The sequence below is a fragment of the Rhinatrema bivittatum genome, chromosome 3, assembly GCF_901001135.1.
Source record: "Rhinatrema bivittatum chromosome 3, aRhiBiv1.1, whole genome shotgun sequence".
NCBI classification, from domain to species: Eukaryota; Metazoa; Chordata; class Amphibia; order Gymnophiona; family Rhinatrematidae; genus Rhinatrema; species Rhinatrema bivittatum.
In genome coordinates, this window is record NC_042617.1 from 566,776,911 (window position 1) to 566,800,273 (window position 23,363).

At 45.1% G+C, this 23,363-nt stretch overlaps 1 protein-coding gene across 1 annotated transcript in view; it reads right to left on the minus strand.

The window, feature by feature from the left end:
* The window catches only part of LOC115088351 (nuclear receptor coactivator 7-like), a 236,081-nt gene that overhangs the window by 13,933 nt on the left and 198,785 nt on the right, over positions 1 to 23,363 (minus strand). Inside the window, exons 5-7 of the mRNA XM_029596530.1 lie at positions 21,646 to 21,753; positions 19,707 to 19,814; positions 226 to 351 (exon numbers count right to left, since the gene is read on the minus strand). Coding sequence (XP_029452390.1) covers positions 226 to 351; positions 19,707 to 19,814; positions 21,646 to 21,753 — 342 coding nt within the window. The remainder of the gene's footprint in view (positions 1 to 225; positions 352 to 19,706; positions 19,815 to 21,645; positions 21,754 to 23,363) is intronic.

Below are 23,363 nucleotides of genomic sequence, written 5' to 3' on the forward strand. Positions count from 1 at the left end.
ATAGTTGGCAGACCTTCAACAGTTGGGACCATGATTGGTTGGTCAAATCTACTTCATTGTCCACATCACTACCTAACAACCTGGTACAATTGACAAGCCTATGTGGGGAATATAGCACAGAGCCCGGTCTACAGTATACACTCAAAACAATTTCATCCATGGGCAACTTTTAGGAACAGCAAGCCCCCATTTCCCGCTCACAACAGTAAATTAAGTTACACATACTTTGCCGTCCGTGATGTATCTGCAGTTCATTTTTAGAAATTTCACTACCATTGGCTCCTCCTCCTCTGAAGTGGATGACACAACTCTTTCAATGGGTTTTAAGGCCTTCCTTGCCAAATCAGCATCCTTTAAAAATCAAACATTTCAATGAACTCTGATTTTTAACAATTATTTTCTATATACATGACACATTGGACAATTGTCACAAAGCTTATGATGGTTTTTGATCCATGTTAAAGGTAAAATTGTTCTTACCTGATAATTTCCTTTCCTTGAGTCCTACTAGACCAGTCCATTACACTTGGGATTTTCCCACTTCTCAGCAGCCAGAGACAGAGGGCACAGCCACTTCTTGATCTTATTCTCAGATACAAGAGGGAAACAGCCATAGGTTATTGTCAATAGTCTACTGTCAAACCAACCGGACAAGGACCCCATTCTTATCACTCTTTTCCCCCACCCCACACACACATATAATTTTTTCAGCCTTCAAGGATATTCTCCTCTCAGGGAAGAGAAAGAAAAAAAGAGGAGAGGGAGAGGAGAGAGATGGGCTACTTCGTGCAACTCTGCTTATGGCCCCTGTATTCCTGGGTGGGGCCTGGAATGGTCTAGCAGAACTCAAGGAAAGAAAATTATCAGGCAAGAACAATTTTCCCTTCTTTTTCCTCCTGCTAAACCAGTCTATTGGGAGATACAAGAAGAAGATTGGGCTTCCTTAAGGACCCTGGACCTTTGCCTGTAAGTCCAGCCTGTAGTGTTTGAAAAATGAGTGCAGGGATGACCAGGTGGTGGCCCTTCAGGTTTCCCCTTGGAAGTCTGGCATTGTTTCTTCCCAGGAAGATGCCTGCGCTCTCATGCAGTGTGCGTGGAGTACCATTTGCATTTGTCTACCACTGAGCATACATGCTGAAGACTTCATGGATCCATCTTGCTATCATGGCCTTGGAGAGTGCTTCTCCTTTTCATGATTCCCTGAACAGCACAAATAACCTATCTGATTTCCTGAAAGGATTCATCACCTTCAGGTATCTTAATATCATGCGGTGCGCGTCCAGAAGGTGAAGGATATCGTCCTTTCTACTATATTCCTCCCTCCTGAATACTGGCAGCAAGACTGATTCAGTTGGAATGGAAAAACCACCTTCAGAAGGAATGAGGGTACCGGTTTGAAGGTGACTGAATGAGATGAAATTACTAAGTAGAGATTCCTACACAAGAGGGCCTGCAACTCTGAAATGCATCTGGTAGAGAAGATGATTACCAGAAAGGTAGTCTTTAATGACTAGTGTACCCCTACTAAAGCTCTAAGGACTATATTAAGATCCCACTGAGAAATTTCTGGTTCGAAGGGTGGTTGAATATGCTTCATTCCTTTTAAAAAGTGCACCATATCTGGGTGTGTGGCTACTTGTGCACCCTTAATGCAGCCCTGACCAACCTTCCTAGAAGCCAGTCTAGCATTGCTAGAGCCTGCTGACTCTCCTGGGCTGATGAGCCTATCATCCAAAAAGAGATGCACCAATATCTCCTGTTTGCGCAGAGCTGCTGCTACAACTACCATAACCTTGGTAACAGTCTTTAGGGTCACTCCAAGCCCAAAGGGCAGGGCCTGAAACTGAAAGTGATGGCCTAAAATAGGGGTGCTCAAACAGGTTCTTGGGGCTCCCCCAGACCGTTGGGTTTTCAGGATATCCCTAATGAATATGCATAAGAAATATTTGCATACATAGGAGGTAGTCTTGTGAGACTGGAAAATTGGGCATCCAAATGGCAGATGAAATTTAATGTGGATAAGTGCAAGGTGATGCATATAGGGAAAAATAACCCATGCTATAATTACACGATGTTGGGTTCCATATTAGGTGCTACAACCCAAGAAAGAGATCTAGGTGTCATAGTGGATAACACATTGAAATCGTCGGTTCAGTGTGCTGCGGCAGTCAAAAAAGCAAACAGAATGTTGGGAATTATTAGAAAAGGAATGATGAATAAAACGGAAAATGTCATAATGCCTCTGTATCGCTCCATGGTGAGACCGCACCTTGAATACTGTGTACAATTCTGGTCGCCGCATCTCAAAAAAGATATAATTGCGATGGAGAAGGTACAGAGAAGGGCTACCAAAATGATAAGGGGAATGGAACAACTCCCCTATGAGGAAAGACTAAAGAGGTTAGGACTTTTCAGCTTGGAGAAGAGGCGACTGAGGGGGGATATGATAGAGGTGTTTAAAATCATGAGAGGTCTAGAACGGGTAGATGTGAATCGGTTATTTACTCTTTCGGATAGTAGAAGGACTAGGGGACACTCCATGAAGTTAGCATGGGGCACATTTAAAACTAATCGGAGAAAGTTCTTTTTTACTCAACGCACAATTAAACTCTGGAATTTGTTGCCAGAGAATGTGGTTCGTGCAGTTAGTATAGCTGTGTTTAAAAAAGGATTGGATAAGTTCTTGGAGGAGAAGTCCATTACCTGCTATTAAGTTCACTTAGAGAATAGCCACTGCCATTAGCAATGGTTACATGGAATAGACTTAGTTTTTGGGTACTTGCCAGGTTCTTATGGCCTGGATTGGCCACTGTTGGAAACAGGATGCTGGGCTTGATGGACCCTTGGTCTGACCCAGTATGGCATTTTCTTATGTTCTTATAGTGCATGAAAATAAATCTCATGAGTATTCATTAGAGATATCCTGAAAACCTGAATGGCTGGGGGGTCCCAAAAAAACAGGTTTGAGCACCCCTGGCCTAAAATACAAAAGTGGAGGAAACTTTGAAACAAAGACTTGATGGGAATATGGAAGTAGGCTTCAGCCAAATCCAATGATACCAGAAATTCTCCTTTTCTTACTGTGCCATGACCATGAGAAGGGTCTCCATTTAGAAATGGGCTACCCTAAAGTATCTGTTGAACCCTTTTAAATCTAGAACAGGGCAAAATAAATCGAATATGCTCCTTGCTCCCTCTCCTGGAACAGTACTCGAACTATAGCCACCAAGTCCCGAAACCTTTGCAGGGTTGCTTTTACTACATCCATTTTGATTTGGCAATGAGGAGACACACACAGGTGCACAGCCCCTTAAATTTAAATCCAGAATCCATTGATCAAATGTAATCTGAGCCCACGCTGCAAAATACCGCGACAAGTGTCCACCTACTGATATTACCTTCTGAGAGGCCCACTGGATATCATTGTGCAGGGAAACTACTACAAGTGGCTCCAGGCAGGTCTGCCCTTGGGCCATCAAAAGGACTGTGACTTGCCTAGTGCACGAGTGAGGCTGCTTATCCTCAATGCTTTACCTTTGCATTGGTACCCGAGATGCTGCATTCTAAGCCCTTGCGGCTTGACAGGGAGTCTTTGGGGCTTGGTTTTAACCAAATACTTCCCTAATTTTTCGAAATCTTCTCCAAACAGTAGTCCCCCTCTAAAGGGGAGCATACACAGGTATGATCTAGATATTGAGTTAGCTGCCCAATTAGGGAACCAAAGGAGCCTTCTGGCTATAACCCTGGAAGCAACGAATCTAGAGGCTAGCCTAATCAGGTCATATATTGTATCTGCTAAAAAAGCTACTGCTGACCCCAGATATGCAGTTTCTTGACTCTGGGGCAACAGCTGAATCCAGCGTAAAGTTGCCCAGGCTACTTAGTCTCTACAAATCGAGGTCTGGTTCACCATAGCTCCTGTGGAGAAGGCCTGCTTTAGGAAAGTTTCTATCTTCCTGTTCTAAGGGTACTTTAAGACTATACCTCCCTCTATCAGAAAGGTAGTTCTATGGGCCACTGCCAACACTAGCACGTCCAACTTGGGGATCTGTAATAGCTTGCTCTTTTCCTCCACAGGGAGAGGATACAGTTTCCACATCACTCTGCCTCCTTTGAGTCAACCCTTGATTTTTAGGCAAAACACACTTTCTCAGTAAAAATCTATCAGGCTCTTTTCTAATCATACTATTGCACCAGCCCTTATTAAGAGTTTAATCATCCCCTTGTAGGTCACTAGCAGATTAATTAGTGAATACATCTATACATTTAAAGTATTCTAATTCCTACTCCCTTAGCAACCTAAACTTAACTAGGAACTCAACAAAATTAAGATGAAGGCAGCAGTCCAGCAGCAAGAGGGGGGCTTTCCAATCTTTTGCATCGAGTGTCACATGTATGATTTTTTCATATGTGTACACCCGGTGCAAAGAGCTCCTGGCTCTCACAGAACGATTTCAATCTCTGGAGTCTAGAGTGGCAGACCTGGAGGAGATGAGGCAGACAGAAAGGTACATTGATGAAACCTTCAGGGACATAGTAGCCAAGTCCCAAATCCAGTCTGGAAGCCCTGGTGCTGCCTTGGATCAGAAAGATCTCCCAGTTGGAAAGCATTACACTGGTATAGCAGGAAGTGATCCAGTAGCAAGGATCTGCTCTCCAGGTGATGCGTTGTCCTTTCACACTGAGGATAAGTCTCCCAGGGCTCTGCCCAGGAGGGAAGGGTTAGATCAGCCATCATAGTTGGTGATTCGATTATTAGAAATATAGATAGCTGGGTGGCTGTGAGAACCGCCTGGTGGAAAGGTGGCGGACTTCACGCGTCACCTAGATAGGATTATAGACAGTGCTGGGGATGAGCCAGCTGTTGTGGTACATGTGGGCACCAAAGACATAGAAAAATGTGGGAGGGAGGTTCTAGAAGGCAAATTTAGGATTTTAGGTAGAAAACTGAAATCCAGAACCTCCAGGGTGGCATTCTCTGAAATGCTCCCTGTTCCACATGCAGGTCCCCAGAGGCAGGCAGAGCTCTGGAGTCTCAATGTGTGGATGAGATGATGGTGCAGGGAAGAGGGATTCAATTTTTTAAAGAACTGGACAAACTTATGGGGAAGGAGGAGATTTTTCCGAAAGGATGGGCTCCACATTAACCAGAATGGAACCAGGTTGCTGGTACCAACTTTCAAAAAGGGGATAGAGCAGCTTTTAAACTAAACCAAGGGGGAAAGCCGACAGTAACTCAGCAGTGCATGGTTTGGAGGAACGTATCTTTGAAGGATACTAATGAAACAGGAGAGTTTATTTATCTCAACAGAGAGGTTCCAATAAAAGCAAAAGTAGCCCATGTGTCTATAAGTAAAGAATCACCAAATTATCCGTATCAACTGAAAAGAAGGTTGCTAACTCAAACAAAAAATGCACTTTGAAATATCTGTATGCCAATGCCAGAAGTCTAAGAAGTAAGATGGGAGAGTTAGAATGTACAGCAGTGAATGATGAGATAGACATAATTGTCATCTCGGAGACCTGGTGGAAGGAGGATAACCAACGGGACAGTGCTATATTAGGGTACAAATTATACCACAACGATAGGGAGGATCAACTTGGTGGGGGTGTAGCACTTTATGTCCAGGAGGGTATACAGTCCAACAGGATAAAGATCATACAAGAGATTAAATGCTCAGTAGAATTTATATGGGTAGAAATCCCATGTGTTGGGTAAGAGTATAGTGATAGGAGTATACTATCGTCCACCTGGCCAAAATGATCAGACAGATGATGAAATGCTAAGAGAGATCAGAGAAGCTAACCAATTTGGCAGTGCAGTAATAATGGGAGATTTCAATTACCCCACTGTTGACTGGGTAAATATAACATTAGGACATACTAGAATCATAAAGTTCCTGGATGGAATAAATGCCTGCTTAATGGAGCAATTGGTTCAGTAACCAATGAGAAAGGGAGCTATTTTAGATTTAATTCTTAGTGGAACACAGGATTTGGTGAGAGAGGTAATTGTGATGGGACCACTTGGCAATAGTGATCATAACATGATCAAATTTGAACTAATGACTGGAAGGGGGACAATATGTAAATCTACAGTTCTAAAACTAAATTTTCAAAAGGGAAACTGATAAAATGAGGAAAATAGTTAGAAAAAAACCGAAAGGTGCAGCTGCAGAGGTTAAAAGTGTACAACAGGTGTGGACATTATTTAAAAATACAATCTTAGAAGCGCAGTCCAGATGTATTCCATGCATTAAGAAAGGTGGATGGAAGGCAAAACAATTACCACCATGGTTAAAAGATGAGGAGAAAGCTATTTTAGCCAAAAAACATCCTTTAAAGATTTGAAGAAGGATCCATCTGAAGAACATAAGAAAATGCCATACTGGGTCAGACCAAGGGTCCATCAAGCCCAGCATCCTGTTTCCAACAGTGGCCAATCCAGGCCATAAGAACCTGGCAAGTACCCAAAAACTAAGTCTATTCCATGTTACCATTGCTAATGGCAGTGGCTATTCTCTAAGTGAACTTAATAGCAGGTAATGGACTTCTCCTCCAAGAACTTATCCAATCCTTTTTTAAACACAGCTATACTAAAAGGAAAAAGCATATGCTTGGCCAAGCTAAGTGTAAAAACATTGATAAGGCAGGCTAAGAAAGAGTTTAAAATAAAGTTGGCCATAGAGGCAAAAACTCATAATAACATTTTTTTTAAATTATATCCAAAGCAAGAAACCTGTGAGGGAGTCGGTTGGACCGTTAGATGACTGAGGGGTTAAAGGGGGCTCTTAGGGAAGATAAGGCTATTGCAGAAAGACTTCTGTGTTTACTAAGGATGATGATGTGGTAATACCGGTTCCAGAGATGGTTTTCAAGGGTGATGATTCAGATGAACTGAAACAAATCATATTGAACTTGGAAGATGTAGTAGGCCAGATTTACCTGAAGATTGGAGGGTGGCCAATGTAACCCCAATATTTAAAAAGGGCTCCAAGAATGATCCAGGAATCCATAGACCAGTAAGCCTGACTTCAGTGCTGGGAAAATATTCTAAAGATCAAAATCACAGAGCATATAGAAAGATATGGTTAATAGAACACAGTCAGTATGGATTTACCCAAGGCAAGGCTTGCCTCATAAATCTGCTTCATTTTTTGAAGGGGTTAATAAACAGGTGGATAAAGGTGAACCGGTAGATGTAGAGTACTTGGATTTTCAGAAGGCGTTTGACAAAGTCCCTCATGAGAGGCTTCTAAGAAAACTAAAATGTCATGGGATATGAGGTGATGTCCTTTCGTGGATTACAAACTGGTTAAAAGACAGGAAACAGAGAGTAGGATTAAATAGTCAATTTTCTCAGTGGAAAAGAGTAAACAGTGGAGTGCCTCAGGGATCTGTACTTGGACCGGTGATTTTCAATATATTTATAAATGATCTGGAAAGGAATACAACGAGTGAGGTAATCAAATTTGCAGATGATACAAAATTATTAAGAGTAGTTAAATCACAAGTGGATTGTGATAAATTGTTGGAGGACCTTGTGAGACTGGAAGATTGGGCATCCAAATGGCAGATGAAATTTAAATGTGGACAAATGTACGGCGATGCATGTAGGCAAAAATAATCCATGCTATAGTTACACGATGTTAGGTTCCATATTAGGAGCTACCACTCAGGAAAAAGATCTAGGCGTCACAGTAGATAATACATTGAAATCGTCAGCTCAATGTGCTTTGGCAGTTTAAAAAGCAAACAAAGTTAGGAAGTATTAGAAAGGGAATGGTTAATAAAACGGAAAATGTCATAATGCCCCTGTATCGCTCCATGGTGAGACCGCACCTTGAGTACTGTGCACAATTTTGGTCGCCGTATCTCAAACAAAATATAGTTGCGATGGAGAAGGTACAGAGAAGGGCGACAAAATGATAAGGGGATGGAACAGCTCCCCTATGAGGAAAGGCTGAAGAGGTTGGGGCTGTTCAGCTTGGAGAAGAGACGGCTGAGGGGGGATATGACAGAGGTCTTTAAGATCATGAGAGGTCTAGAATGGGTAAATGTGAATCGGTTATTTACACTTTCAGATAATAGAAGGAATAGGGGGCACTCCATGAAGTTAGCATGTGGCACATTTAAAACTAATCATAGAAAATTATTTTTCACTCAACGCACAATAAAGCTCTGGAATTTGTTGCCAGAGGATGTGATTAGTGCAGTTAGTGTAGCTGGGTTTAAAAAAGGTTTGGATAAGTTCATGGAGGAGAAGTTCATTAACGGCTATTAATCAAGTTTACTTAGGGAATAACCACTGCTATTAATTGCATCAGTAGCATGGGATCTTCTTAGTGTTTGGGTAATTGCCAGGTTCTTATGGCCTAGATTGGCCACTGTTGGAGACAGGATGCTGGGCTTGATGGACCCTTGGTTTGACCCAATATAGTAATTTCTAATGTTCTTATGAGTCCGTCCCCCCCCCCCCCCCCCCCCGAGAGGAATCCCATTCTGCCAGGACCATTTGTCTTTCAGCCTTCCTGTAGAGGAAAGGTCAATGACTGCCTTATTCCCTGCAGGGTGAGGTCACCTTCTGCCGGGTTTTTTGCTTTGGTTCTTGAGTTCCTCAAAGCTGTACTGGAAGGAGGGCTGAATGCTCCTCCTCCTCCTCCCAGTAAAGTCTTAATATTGAGGAATTTTCCTCCTCCAGTGAGTACTACCCCTCCTCCTGGGAGCTCAGTGGAAAACTAGGCTCAGAATAATTTCTTCAGATCCTGGCATAGCTGTCACAGTGGGCAATGTTTTAAGCTTTCCCGTTTCCTGCAACTTTTTAAGCGCCCTCCTCCTTTGCTCCATAGATCCCTGATCCGGGGGGGATCCTGAAACAGCCACAGAACTGGGCTTCTGCGTAGCACAGAAAGCCTGGAGCATTAGTAAAAAAAAAAAAAAAAAAAAAAGACCAGGGAGAACCCCATGCGGTGGACTCCCATCAGGCCACTAACAGGACCTGGCCTAGGGCTCTGTCCTGGCCAGTCAACCTGCCTCCAAAGATTTCCTTGAAACTCCCTTCCAACAGAGATGCCAATGGTCTCGTTTGCCCTGGAGGCAGCTGCTCTTCCTTCCCCGGAAGCCTAGGAGCTGAGTAAACTGTAATCCCAAGGAGGCCCCTCCTGCAGTCCTTCCCCTATGTGAGGAGGAGGGGGCCTCAGAGAGCGTCCCCGGGGAGGCCGGGCCTGGGCTCCCAATCACAGGCCAGGAACAAAATAAGCCCGCCACGCAGCGGAACATTTTGGCACCGTAGGAAGTACCACCTGCAGCCTCGATTCATTTTGTTTCCCTCCTTCGCTTCTGAGGGCATCCCTACCTCGCTGGAATGGCTCCTGGGCCCATCCCAAACCATGACACGGTGAACCGCAAAGCATGTCTTCCCTCCCTCTCCCAAGCGTTCCCCTTGGTATTTACCACCTCTGGGGGAAATTAATGCAGACTGCGGCTCCCATCCTACGCGCTGTCCTATTTCTTCCTGCCCTTCAATGATTGCTCCGCCCCTGGTTTTGGTTTTGGTTTTTTTTTAAAGCAAAGCTTTCTTGTTTTGCACTAACTGTGAGAAGAAAAAGGTAGAGTGCAAACCAGGGGAGAGAGGGGGCCAGAGAAGAGAAAGAGATAAAGACCTCAGGACCCAATCTTTTTTTTTTGTTTTTAAATAGGGCCAGGTTCTCTGGTGGGGAGAGAGACCTCAGTCCCTCAGGAACAAGGATCTAGGTGCCTATGACCAGGGTTCCTCCTGGGAGGAAGCTGCACTGGGGGAAGCAACCCCGAGCAGTTGTTACCCCCCAGGAGCTCAGAAAGCTCAACAAGGCCGGGGTCTGGGAGGTTTGGAAAGTCCTTCTTCACTTGCCCGCAGCTGACAAGGGCCTACGGCCTCGCCCCCTCTTGTAGCTGAGAATGAGGTCACGAAGGGGGCTGTGCCCTCTGTCTCCGGCAGCTGAGGAGCCGAGAGATCCCAAGTATAACGGACTGGTCTGGCAGGAGGAAAAGGAAAGAGGTGCTATACTGGTTACAATAAAAGGCCATGCAAAGTACAATTTCACCTAGTGCAGACCACGAAAAAAGGAAGCGTTAACAAAAATCATTCAACCCAAAGATAATGAAGGAAACGGTCCTCTAAACAACTAAATGCCATTAATACTCTAAAAATACATCCCAATAAATACATCTTATTCGCAGAAGCCTTTGTCCGTAGAACCTTTTAAGTTCTACACACAAAGCGCAAGCTTTTTGCCCCCTGCTGACCGCAGAAGGTGAGGCATCAATGGACGCATTCCAGAGAACGGGGCTAAATGTTACAGGTGAGTGCACGTATTCAGCGCCCTCTGCCTAAAGTAGTGCATTTAAATCTGGTCGGAGAAATCGGTCCTAAAATAATCTTTTCAGCAGCAGACCTGTGCGCGGCAAGCTCTACTGAATATCTGAGACGTGTTGCGCGCATAACTTTCCCTGAATAAATCTGCTGCTCGCCGTGTACCGAATATTGACCTCTAAGAATTTGATAGCAATAGAAAGTCACTGCAATATATGCTACTGCATTGGCAATGGGTTCAGCCCACATTAAATGCACCTGATGCAGATAAATGGGCTTCTGAAAATTGCTACCACAGCATGCTACATTTACATTTTCCTTTGAAAATTACCCTGAGTGTGCAACTTTTCAGAAACTAGGGGAAAGGGCAATCTTTGTTGCGGGTCCCAGACTATAGAACTCTTTGCCTGCATCTATCAGAACTGTGACAGATAGGCAGGCATTTAAAAAAGGTTTTATGAACATTTTTGTTTTGCAGCACATTTAATTTAACCAAGTAGTGGGGTTTGCTTTATCTTTCATCATTTTATAGGCATGCGTGTTCTGTTGCTTGGCAAGGAGTTAGGGCTTTTAATGTGCTTGTGATAACGTTGCTTTACATTTTTTGTGTTTTTAATTAAGGATGGATTAAGTGTTCCCTGCCTCAACCCTTGGGAGGGCAAGGGCTCTAAATCTTTTAAATAAATAGTATATACTCTTGGCAAGTTTCAAAGTGAACGAGAACTGGGTGCATAGCCCATGGATAAAGAGTGCATATTGACCCAGTGCGGACAGTTTGAAAATTGTTCCCGTACCTCATCTAGCCTTATCCTCTCTTGCCATCCTCTTCCTGCCCGTTCAGCCTCTTCCTCTGCGTTTGTACCTTACCTCCATCCTCTCCATTTCCACTAAAGAGCCCGCCCATCTCTATGGACAGTAAGATCTCTTCAGTCTGCAGCAGCGTTTGGCTGGCAGTGGCATGCAGGGCCCATATCCGAACCTCTCAGCTCCACACTACTCCAGGGCTTATGCCCCGCAATTGCTAATCTTGGTGCTGCCTCTCCAACACGAAGTGCCGAATGCAACACGGCATGTGCCAGACCTAGAAAATTTGATCTCTCAAGTCGCCAGGTGCGAGGACATTTTCCACCTCTACCTTACACGCTTTATGATTCACTGATTATTTGAATTACTCAATGAAAAGTTTGTAAATAGTTCAGGGTAGCCCCATCTAGCACATGTGTGGCTACAAATATCTGTACTGGGTAACTGCTAAATTTTGCACGTCTAGGAAAATACAACCCCAAGGAAAAAACTCCAAACTATCACATAGCAAACAACGCCTTCTTTATTCTCATGTTCTCCCCTTCCTGGGAGGATATTCACTCCTCTAAGCCAGTTTTTGTCTTCTTCCTCATAAACTCTCTACCATACCAAGCAGATAAGCATACAAGTTCCCATACTTTATTGAACACTCAGATCTCTCCCGTCCATTTCTTACCATAACGTTTTCTCACAATCTAAACAGCTATCAAAACCTATGAGACTGTTGCCTAGTTAGGCCCCTCCCTGATCATCTGCCTATTTAGGTCCCTGTGGCTACCACCAACCTGCTGCTGTGCTGATGTGCTTGGTTTTCAGAGAGTTGTAGTCTTCTGGTTCCAACCCCGTTACCCCCACAGTCTGAGGTGTTGCTAAGACATACTTCCTTTATCTGCCACTTGTCTTATCACCTTGCTGGACAGTGTATGGTAATCATCAAATCAGTCTGTTTACAGGGAATTGTAGCCTGCTGGTTCCAAGGTGGGTACGACACCAAAGCTTGATGTTCGCTGACTCTGCGCGCCTAGGTGACCACCACTATGAAGACAACCTTCCAGGTCAAGAACTTTAGGTCATAGGAGTGCAGAGGCTCAAAAGGAGCATTCATAAGCTGGGCCAGGACTATGTTGAGGTCCCAGGATACTGTGGGGGGGGGGGGGGGGGGGGGCCTCAGGGGAGCCTTCAGTTGAAGCAACCCACAATAGAGTGTACCGAGCCGGGCTCACTATCCACCTCCTGGACGTAAGCCCCAATAGCACCAAGATGCACCCTCTGGCTAAAGTTGGTTTTTAGGCCAGACTCCGAGAGGTATAGCAGGTAGTCCAGCAACTTAGGGATGCTGCAAGAGAATGGATCTACCCCATGACTTGCACACCAAGCGGAGAACCTCTTCCACTTTAGGCCATAAGTCTTCCTAGTAGACAGCCTCCTGAACTCCATCAAGACCTGGGACAATGCATCCGAGAGGTCCAAGGACTGTAAAATCAGCCTTTCAACATCACGTCGTGAGGGATACGGCTTAGGAGTTGGGATGACGCAGCCTGCCCTGATCCAGTGTGATAAAGTCTGGGGAGGCCCCCAGATGGATCAGCTCCCTCAGGGTGAGATCTTGCAGGAGTGGGAACCAATCTGCCGTAGCCAATAAGGAGCAATGAGGATTATGGTCCCCTGGTTCTGCTGGAGCTTCAGCAGGGTTTTTGATGCTAGTGGAAGCAGAGGATACATATAAAGGAGGCCCCTGCCCCAATGGAGTGCAAAGGCATCTGATGCCAGCTTGCCGTTCTCCCCGATCAGGGAGCAGAACCGAGCTACCTTCTTGTTGTAGGGGGAGGCGAACAGATCTGCATCCGGGGTTCCCCAAAGACGGATGATCTGATCTGCAACCTTCTGCTTCAGGGACTATTCGTGGGAGCAGAACGAGTGACTCAGGCCGTCCACCACTACATTCTCTGTCCCGGGAAGGTATATGGCACGGAACAGTTTGCCTTGGGATAGAGTCCATGACCAGATCTGTACCGCCTCCTGGCACAGGAGGAACAATCTTATGCCTCCCTGTTTGTTGAGGTACCACATTGCCACCTGGTTGTCGGTCTGGATGAGGACCTCCTTGTTGGCTAGGCGCTTCCTAAACATCCAAAGCGCGTATTGGATCGCCCAGAGCTCCAAGTAGTTTATCTGATACTGTGCTTCCTGAGCGGACCACCGATCTTGGGTGCGGAGACCTTCTACATGGGCACCCCAGCCAAGGTAGGAGGCATCTGTATTGAGCACAACTTGAGCAGAGGAGGTCTGGAAGGGTACCCCTGTCTCCAAGTTGAATAGGGTCTCTCAACATGACAAGAGACCCGGAGCAGTTGAGTAACCCGGATGCGCACTTAAAGGTCCTGGGTGGCCTGCCGCCACTGGGATTGGAGGGTCCACTGAGCCCTGTGTATGTGCAGATGAGTGAAGGGAGTGACATGGATGGTCACCACCATGTGTCACAACAGTTGCAGCATACGGTGTGCTGAGACTTGGTGACTCTGAGAGATCGCTCTCACCAAGGCCACTAAGGTGAGCACACGATCTCGGGGTAAAAACGCCCGAGACTGCGCAGTGTCAAACCTGGCCCCAGTGAAATCCAACTGCGGTGACGGAACCAGTTGAGACTTCGGGTAGTTGCCTAGGAAACCCAAGGTCTCCAGTACCCAAATGATGGAGTACAGGGACTGCAGTGCTCCCTCCTGGGTGGCACTCTTGATGAACCAGTTGTTCAGACAGGAAAAACCTGCACCCGCAGGCTCCGCAAGTAGGCGCCCATCACTGCTAGGCACTTGGTGAAAATGCAGGGTGCAGACGCCAGAATGAATAGCAACACTCGGTACTGGAAGTGGTTCCCACCCACGATGAACCGCAAGTACTTCCTGTGGGTGTGGGAAATTTCAATGTGGGCACCGGCGTCCTTTAGGTCGAGGGAGCATAGCCAGTCCCCTCTCTGCAGGACAGGTATTAGGGCACCGAGAGAGACCATTTTGACCTTTTCCTGTTTCAGGAATTTGTTCAAGGCCCGCAAGACCAGAATAGAATGGAGGTCCCCTGTTCTCTTTGGAATCAGGAAATATTTGGAGTAGAAGCCGGTCCCTTGTTGCCCTGGGGGGACGGGTTTGACCGCCCTAGCCATTACACGGGCAGAGAGCTCCTTCAAAAGTATTTCCTGATCCGCTAAGAGGCCACAAGTGGGGCACGGGGGAGAGGCTGGCGGGACACCCTGGAAATTTAACCTGTGCCCCCAACGAATGATGGATAGGAACTGATGATCCAAGGTGACAGATGGCCAACAGTCTGCAAAGAGCTGTAGCCGACCTCCGACCAGAGGGCCCGCCCTTGAGGGTACCAGTGACTGGCTTACACTCCCTCGCAGCCAGTCAAAACCCCATGGCAGGGTTCTACTGGGGCGCCAGCTGAGGCCTAGGAACCCATGTTTGCTGAGGGCGAGCTCTAAGGCCGGCACGTTGAGACCTCACTCTAGCTGCTGGAGGGTAGAACTTCCTCGGATGGTAAAAAGGGCAGCCTAGGCCCTTGCCATGAGGACTTCTTGCCCAAGGACTGTTGGTCTGAGGTGCTGGCCGAGAGATGATGGAGTGTCTCATGATGATCTTTCAGCTGCGCTACTGCCTCCTTAATCTCGTCACGAAGAGATTCTCTCTGGTGCATGGCAGATCCACAAGCTGTTCCTGAACCTCCGGATGGAGGTCAGAGGTGCAGAACCAAGCCAAACAGTGGGCACTGATGCCGGTTGCCACCACCCTTGCTTCCATCTCAAAGACATCGTAAGTGGACCAAACCTCATGCTTATTGCACTCCAAACCCTGCTAAACAACCTTCAGGAAGTCCTCCTGCAGTTCCTGAAGCAGGCGCTCAACCACACTTGAATTCCTGAACTACAGCAACGAAAGGACCTGCTGACGCAGTTTTTGAATCCATTCTTTCATCAGATGAACACATAAGAACATAAGAAATTGCCATGCTGGGTCAGACCAAGGGTCTATTAAGCCCAGCATCCTGTTTCCAACAGAGGCCAAACCAGGCCACAAGAACCTGGCAATTACCCAAACACTAAGAAGAACCCATGCTACTGATGCAATTAATAGCAGTGGCTATTCCCTATGTAAACTTGATCAATAGCCGTTAATGGACTTCTCCTCCAAGAACTTATCCAAACCTTTTTTGAACCCAGCTACACTAACTGCACTAACCACATCCTCTGGCAACAAATTCCAGCGCTTTATTGTGTGTTGAGTGAAAAAGAATTTTCTCCGATTAGTCTTAAATGTGCTACTTGCTAACTTCATGGAATGCCCCCTAGTCCTTCTATTATTCGAAAGTGTAAATAACCGATTCACATCTACTCGTTCAAGACCTCTCATGATCTTAAAGACCTCTATCATATCTCCCCTCAGCCGTCTCTTCTCCAAGCTGAACAGCCCTAACCTCTTCAGCCTTTCCTCATAGGGGAGCTGTCCCATCCCCTTTATCATTTTGGTTGCCCTTCTTTGTACCTTCTCCATCGCAACTATATCTTTTTTGAGATGCAGCGACCAGAATTGTACACAGTATTCAAGGTGTGGTCTCTCACCATGGAGCGATATAGAGGTATTATGACATTTTCCGTTTTACTAACCATTCCCTTCCTAATAATTCCTAACATTCTGTTTGCTTTTTTGACTGCTGCAGCACACTGAGCCAACGATTTTAAAGTATTATCCACTATGATGCCTAGATCTTTTTCCTGGGTTGTAGCTCCTAATATGGAACCTATGGTTATTTTTCCCTATATGCAACACCTTGCACTTGTCCACATTAAATTTCATCTGCCATTTGGATGCCCAATCTTGCAGTCTTGCAAGGTCCTCCTGTAATGTATCACAGTCTGCTTGTGATTTAACTACTCTGAATAATTTTGTATCATCTGCAAATTTGCTAACATCATTCGGTATTCCTTTCCAGATCATTTATATATATATCTTGAAAAGCACCGGTCCAAGTACAGATCCCTGAGGCATTCCACTGTTTACCCTTTTCCACTGAGAAAATTGACCATTTAGTCCTATTCTCTATTTCCTGTCTTTTAACCAGTTTGTAATCCACGAAAGGACATCGCCTCCTATCCCATGACATTTTAGTTTTCGTAGAAGCCTCTCATGAGGGACTTTGTCAAACGCCTTCTGAAAATCCAAATACACTACATCTGCCTTAGTGTTGAATAGGACTCCAAGATATTCCAGGGTCTTAGAAGGCTGTAAACTGTTCATAGAAATATTGACTATCCAACCAAATTCCCATAAAAGTGAACCACCCTCTGGGTGGCTTTGCACTTTCTGTATTATCAGCCAATTGTGTAGATAAGGATGCACCAAAATTCCTTCCTTTTGCAGTGCCGCCACCACCATGATTACCATCACCTTCACAAAGGCCCTTATTAGAGATGTGAAGATAAGTTTCCGTAAGATCCAAGGAGATCAGAAACTCTTTCTTAGTGCCATAATGACTGACTGGAATGATTCCATTCTGAAACGAGTCACTTGCATGAACCTGTTAATTTGCTTCAGAACTGGATACCTCTTCTTTATGAATCACAAAGGAGATGGAACACTGACCTATCCCCCATTAGACCTTTGGAACTGGTACCACTGTTTTCAAGCTTTGAAGCGATCTAAGTGCGCTATTACAGCTTCTCTCTTGTTGGTGGAATGACAAGGGAAAACAAAAAAGCGCCTGAAACCAGATGGGAGAACTCCAGGGCAAAACGTCTTGTATGAACTCTAAGACCCACTGAGACAAGTCCAATAAAACTGCGACAGACACCTCCTATTCTCTGGATTCCTACAAATGTACAGAAAGACTTGGGGTGGATCACAGGGCTGAATTCTGCCCCATACAGAAAGCATAGTGCAGACACTTCACAGACTCCTTGGATATTGAAGCCCAAGCCAAGGATGATGGTTCCAGGGTTAAGGAAAGGCCACTACTCCACTCTGAGCTGCTGCCCCTGAAGACATCAACACTAGCTCTTCTTAATTCAGCTTCTCAATAGGTACCTCATCCTGATGAACCCCAACCCTTTGAGCCTCTCTCTCCTCTGAACAACTTTAACAAAGTTCATTCGCTCATCTGGACTGCAACGTGTTTACTCTACCCCAGCAGAGTGTGGGTTTCTTCCCATGCACTGCAGAAGCTGCTATATCTTTCCTGCAGCAAAGCCAAGCCTAAAAATAAACGGCCCCTAAGCCTGAAAAAAAAATGGCCTAAACGATTCACCTATCCATTCTCATCATGGGCCCGGCTTCACTGTTCACCTTACTGGCAAGATGCAGGAATTGTCTTCTCTTTTTTTTTTTCCTTTTGTACAACTTTACTAGAGTACTTAAAGTAAAAGGATCCACATGTAGGACAGACAAGAATAGCTGAGGGGAGTGGGGGAAAGAGACAGGCTATGATAGCCCCAAAAACCACAACCCCCAAACAACAAGGACTGCAAGCCCCTCACCAGCCCTGGCCAAGACACTGCTCAGATGAGGGAGGGAGTGCAAGATTTTCACCTTAGGAGCTTCCTAAAAGCAGAACTCTCTGCAACCCAGAGCAACACTCCACTGAGTGAGGGAAAACATCTTCCATCTCAGAAGCTGCCACTTAACAAATGACCTCTTATCCAGCCTAACCAGACCTCAGACTACAGCATGGGATGCACACTCTACCATCGGCTGGAGATGGAGAATACTGACAGGCTAAGGTCAGCACAGATACATATAATGGGTGCTGCCAGCAAACCTGTTAATCTCTGTCTCCATTTGCTGGTCAGTGGGCATAATCATTTTGCCTGGATTAGTCTGACTGGACGAAGAAGAATATGCCTTTTAGGGCAAAGTCCATGGGTTCTTTTATCTGAAGACTGTCTCAAGTTTCACAGCAAAAACAAATGCATACATTCGCTTTGAGACTTGCCATGGATACAAAATACCTGCATATATTTGTACTTGCTTTTTCTGTGGGTGCTTTTTTTTTTTTCTACAGAAAATAAGCGTAGGGTTGAAAATGCAAGCTACACGCATTATTTTCCTCCCCCAACGGAACAACATGCAGCTCTAAGCAAGCATGCTAAGGAACACTATGCAGACTTTTAGCTGCATCGAGGAAGGAAGATTTTCAGATAGGCAACTAATGTGGGCAAAGTGCTTTTTTACCCATGTAAACTACTTTGAAAATTCTCTTCCCTAATACTAGACTTCCTTTAACATGTTTTGTAGGAACTATCCCTGGAATATGATACAGGGGAAGAGGAAAGATTAGTTTTTTTCCATCTCCAAATATTGAGGATTACTCTCTTCCCTCAAATTTTGTAGCCACAAGTCGCCTTCTTACATGAAATATGTATGGTGAGAGAGAAAACATTTACCAAGTTGGCCTCGCCCTTCTCTCCACTCAATCCTGGTGCAATTTTCAGCCTGGCAGGTAGTTAGAAGGTCCACATGTACAATCCCTTTAAACATGTGCTTCTGCACACTCTGTATCTGCTATAAAAGTGGACGCCATCTACTCGGAAAAGTACACACAGAAATTTGAAAAACGAATTGCTGCGCCAATGCCCCCTATTCCTGTGCCTACATCATGTGAAGCTCAAGTGTCCAGATGTGGCTGCTGAGGGGAGGGCACTTTTCAGCCCCGGGGATTTATCCGTGTAACCTCTTCAGTCTGCTCATGAGGGAGCGAAGGGTGGGTTGTTTGCAATGCATCTTCCAAACCCATCTCCTGCCATTGCTTGCTCTATGCACGCTTGAATTCTGCCACGGTGCTGGTTTCTAGTATCTCTGTCAGGTTATTCCAGGCATTGACCACCCTGTCAGTAAATTAATATGTTCTCATGTTTCCTCTGAACTTTCATCCAGATCATGATCTCTTGTCCTTGAAATTCCTTTCCTATGAAAAATGTCACTTTTCCTTAATTTATTGAAGCTTGCCAAATATTTGAATGTTTCTGTCATCTCTCCTTTTCTCCAGTGAGTAGATTTTTGAGTGTCTTAAGCTTTTCTTTGTACGATTTGTGCTGCAGGCTTTGTCTGAATTGCCTGAATCTCTCAAAGTCCTTATAAAAGATATCACCTCCAGAACTGAACGCAGCACTCAAGATGGGGGTCTCACTAGTGATGTGTGCAGAGGAAACATTACCACCTTCTCTCGTCTGTTGCTGATATAGCTACTTATGCAACCATGTTTTTGTCTTCCTAATCTAAATGATACATCGCTAGTGGATTTATGTTTTCTCAAATGCATGATTTTGCACTTTTTAGCATTGAAGCATATTTCCCACACCCTAGATCATTCTTCCACTGTTTTTAAAATCCCCTTTCATTTTTTTTTTTAACCACATTCAGCATTAAGTCTCTGTGTTCTGTTACTCAACTAGCTCTTCACCAGATTTACCATTTCCTGTCCTACTCCCACACCGTCCAGCTTTTTATTGTTACTGGTCTTCTGTGTGGAACAGTGTCCAAAGCTTGCAAAAGAAGTGCATACTCACAGGGAGTTTGTCATATTCAGCATCTGAAGATAGAGGGGAAACAACGCCACCAGGACTCGAACCCAGGCTAGCACTGGAATGATGGTTAATGTCTGGCACGTAAAGGACCTGTGAAAGCAACAAACCTTTTGGTAACATAGGAGTTCAAGACAACCACAGCGCTCGGCTGCATGCATTAAATACCTTGTGGGCAGGGATGCATTAAGTCACTGCTGGGCCCTAGGCGAAATATTAACTAGTGGGACCCCATACTTTTATGAAAATGCCATGCAATTTGATAAACTAAATTTATTAGTGATTAACAAAGGAAGGAAAGCATCTCCAAGCCTGGCCCCCATGTGCAGAAGGGGGAGTGGCTTCAGGCCATAGAACAAGTGATCCTGTCTTGGAGGTCATGGGGGGGGGGGGAAGGGGGGAGCTGAAAGAGTGCAGGGGCCTGGAGGGACAGGGAAAGAGAAGGATGAAAGACGAGGTGAGACCAGAGGATGAAGGGCAAGGTGGATGAAAAGTGATGAGGAATATAACCAGAGTGGTGAGGAATATAACCAGAGAACAGAGACATGTTACTCTGATATTTACTACTATTTATGCAATATATTCCGTCTGCTATACCATTACTATTTATGCTATCTTGTGGCACTGTGATACTACAATTATTTACGCTATCTCTTTGGCACTCTTTTTATTACCCATGTTGCTACTATAACCTCCTATAACATTTCTCTAATCATCTACTGTGCCTGTCATAAATTAATTGTAAACCGATGCGATACGTAAATCGAACACCGGTATATTAAAAAAACCAAATAAATAAAATAAATAAATAAATGGAGGAAAAATAGATTTATAGGGTGATGGAGGGAGGCTGGCATAAATAATGTGCGCGGAGAGAAAAGAATAAAGGAGAGAAATAACACGAAAGCAAAAGATCAGACACCAAAGACAACAGAAACGTAAAATGGAAAGAAAAGCAAGGAAACGGGAGTCTGGCGATAGATAAAAGAGCAACATAATGAGGCAAATACAGGCTACAAAGACACAAAATGCTAATTTGTGTTTATTTTTTAATTTTCTTAACTTTTTATGATTTAAGCTATCAGACTGTATATAAACCTTTTTTAAATTCTTCTTAAAATTCGATGTTCAGTTACTGATAATTAGCAATGCTGTTCTCCGGTTACCTTTATTTCCTACATTTCAGTATTTACTTGAAAAACGTATCCAATTCTAATTTTGAAATTTTCTGGAGGAAGCGGGACGGTAGAGCTGGTGGCTTTGTAAGATGCATGGAGGAGAGACACCAGGAGAAGGAAGGGGTAGGAAAGATGGCTGGAAAGGGGGGGGCGGGGGTGCTGGAGGAGAGAGAATGGGAACGAGGGGGGAGGAGGAGGAGGAGGATGGCATTAATGGAGAGGAGAAGTGAGGAGCATTGAGCAACAGGAAGGGGAAAGCAAAACGGTCTCTCTGGTTAGCAAGAGGCCCCTCATATGCCGCCGTCCAGCGGCTGGCATGGGACTCGCCACCTCCAGCAGGCTGTGTGGGGCTGAGCTATGCTGGCTGGCTCCTGGATTTGAAGAGCCGACAAGTGTCTGCACAGAGCTCCAGCCCTGTGACAAAAGTACAAAACAATGAGTAGGACAGACTGATGGCACTTTCCCCTCCCCCCAAAAAAAGCGTTTTAAAAACTGAATATAAAAGTGAACTGTGTCTAAAACACGGGTAGGGCCCTCGACTGTGTTTCCAAAGATCAAATAGTGTCGTTCTGCAGAGTCAGTTTTAATATATTGTTCCATGAACGTTATCCTCTTACTTCAAAAACTAGAGAAGCTTCTGTCGTCGGATCTCTGGTACAATGTTATATGATCCCTTACTAATATCAAAGGAGCACAAGAAGAACTGGAGGAATGAAGTAACCGGTCCATCAGAATTCATGCATTACCTGGCCTGGAACAATCGTCTGCGTGAAGAGCTTGTTGAGCACCACAAGTTTATTAGGAGTGACGTTGAACTTCAGTGCTATGCTGTTTAGGGTATCAGAACATCCTGCCTAAAAAAAAAAAAAAAAGGAAGGGAAAAAAAACAAAACAGAAGCGTCAGCTTTCAAGCTAAACTCACAAGCTGGTGCACACAATTCTGGGGGGCAGCTGATAGGTAAATCCACAGGCCTGGCAGGCTCTTTCATACGTTTTCGCAGGGAAGGCCTGATGGAAGGTATTCTACCTGATTCCATATGCTACAAACGGGCCGATTCAGTAAAGTCCGCGGGAGAGTGGGTGCTCTCCCGGAGCGCGCACAGGCCACTTGCCTGTGCACGCGATTCAGTATTTAAATGAAGCCCGGCGGTAGAAACGGGCAAAAGGAGGTGAAAGGGACACTAGCGCGTCCCTAGCGCCTCCTTTTGGCCCGGAGCGGCGGCTGTCAGCAGGTTTGACAGCTGACGCTCAATTTTGCCGGCTTCAGTTCTCGAGCCCGCTGACAGCCACGGGTTCAGAAACCGGACGCCGGCAAAATTGAGCATCCGGTTTTCAACCCGACAGCCGACATTTTTTTTAATTTTTTTTTTTTTACCCTTCGAGACTTCCGACTTAATATCGCCATGATATTAAGTCAGAGGGTGCACAGAAAAGCAGTTTTACTGCTTTTCTGTGCATTTTCCCGGTGCCCGAAGAAATTAGCGCCTACCTTTGGGTAGGCGCTAATTTCTGAAAGCAAAATGTGCGGCTTGGCTGCACATTTTACTTACTGAATCACAGGAATACCTAATAGGGCCATCAACATGCATTTGCATGTTGAGGGCGCTATTAGGTTTGGTGGGTTGGACGCGCATTTTCGGCCCCTTACTGAATAAGGGGTAAGGGAAAACGCGCGTCCAATGGCGGGTTAACAGTGCGCTCCATCGGAGTGTACTGTACTGTACCAGCCCGAAAGTGAGCATCACATTTTTCCTCCCATACCAGACTGAGAAAGGAGAGCATACATTTAAACGAGCTGAAAACCGTGTAAATACACATTAATCTGTATGCTAATAATGAACTCGTTCCGTTCGTGAATACTTAGTTAGGGCACTTCTAGTTGCCTCACATGGCGGAAGGGTCTCTGAAAAGGGAAAAAAAACCCTAGGTATCCAGAAAAATATTGATTTTAAGAAACAAAAGTGACGCATGGTCAAATAAAGAAGTAGCCAATGTGCCGGCTTACATTGGCAACTGTAAAAATGACTGGCAGGCAGGACATTACAGGTTCCTGCGTCACACGATCAGCACCAGGGCTAGGGATCCGTGGGTCTCAGAAACCGAAAGAATGTGAGGGTGGGGCCAGGCACCCCTTTCCTTGTGCTGCAGGAGAGAAACAGTGAACGATGGTAAAAAAAAACCCCCCAAAAACTAAAGATCCTTTGGAGTAGAGAATGTGAGTGAGGGCAAAAAACTACTTCTACAATTTTTTGTTTTGTTTTTTTTAGGGTTTTCACTTGTCCTTGAATATTTATATCAAAATTCCACGTATGACTCAAAAAGGTAAGGATCCATTTACTCCAAATCTAAGGCTGCCAAAATACGGATGTCAGGACTACAGTGGCGGGTCCTTAAAGTCCAGCAGAGGAATGCTGAGACACAGCCCCATCACGGCCACGCAACCGGCAGATTGCAAGGGATTCTA